We start from the raw sequence: 570 nt of genomic DNA, 5'->3' as shown, positions 1-570 counted from the left end.
CCCGGCCCCAGAGGCCGTGGGCAACCAGAGTGCTCCGCTGCCCGACAGCCGCGGACCAGCGCAGATGCTAGCCCGCCACCGCCTCCCTCAGACTCCCCACTCCCAGCAGCCCCAGTTCTCACCTCTCGGGGCAGCCATGGTTCCCTGATAGCCCCGCGCGGAACTGACGCCCGCCCCCTCCGTGCCCCGGCGCTGGACACCAGGGACCGCCCCTTGTGGTCATAGAGACGAAGCCGCTCGGCCTAGAGCGCCTCGCCGGCCTCCCGGTTCGCCACGCTCTAAAACTGGTTTCAGGAATCTGAGCTACACCCCAAAATGGGTAGAACGCGGATCGAAGGGAGGCCTTCCCGGCCGCGTCCTAGGTGACAGGTGTGTGAAATTCGGCTGGGGAGGTGGTTCTGTAAACTGCGGCTCCCCGCCGGCTGAGTGAAGGGAGCGCTGCCTTCTGGGAATCGTAGTCCTCACAAAGGTGTGAGTAGGCGGCCGATAAGGATTTGGGTTTAGCCTTAGGGATTCACTCCTGTCAAAGCTGTTAGAGAAGCTCCCAGAACTCATTAAGTAAAAAAAAAC

The 570-nt window shown here is 62.3% G+C and overlaps 1 protein-coding gene across 1 annotated transcript in view; it reads right to left on the bottom strand.

Annotated features, from left to right (window-relative positions):
- The window catches only part of SLC35A1 (solute carrier family 35 (CMP-sialic acid transporter), member A1), a 42,134-nt gene extending 41,917 nt beyond the window's left edge, over nt 1–217 (bottom strand). Inside the window, exon 1 of the mRNA XM_011941950.1 lies at nt 123–217. Coding sequence (XP_011797340.1) covers nt 123–138 — 16 coding nt within the window. The 5' untranslated portion in view covers nt 139–217. The remainder of the gene's footprint in view (nt 1–122) is intronic.
- Nucleotides 218–570: the final 353 nt, after the last annotated feature.

The sequence above is a fragment of the Colobus angolensis genome, unplaced genomic scaffold (assembly GCF_000951035.1).
Source record: "Colobus angolensis palliatus isolate OR3802 unplaced genomic scaffold, Cang.pa_1.0 Scaffold203, whole genome shotgun sequence".
NCBI classification, from domain to species: domain Eukaryota; kingdom Metazoa; phylum Chordata; class Mammalia; order Primates; family Cercopithecidae; genus Colobus; species Colobus angolensis.
The sequence above is the reverse complement of the archived record's forward strand: the minus strand, read 5'-3'. Positions and strand labels throughout refer to the sequence as shown.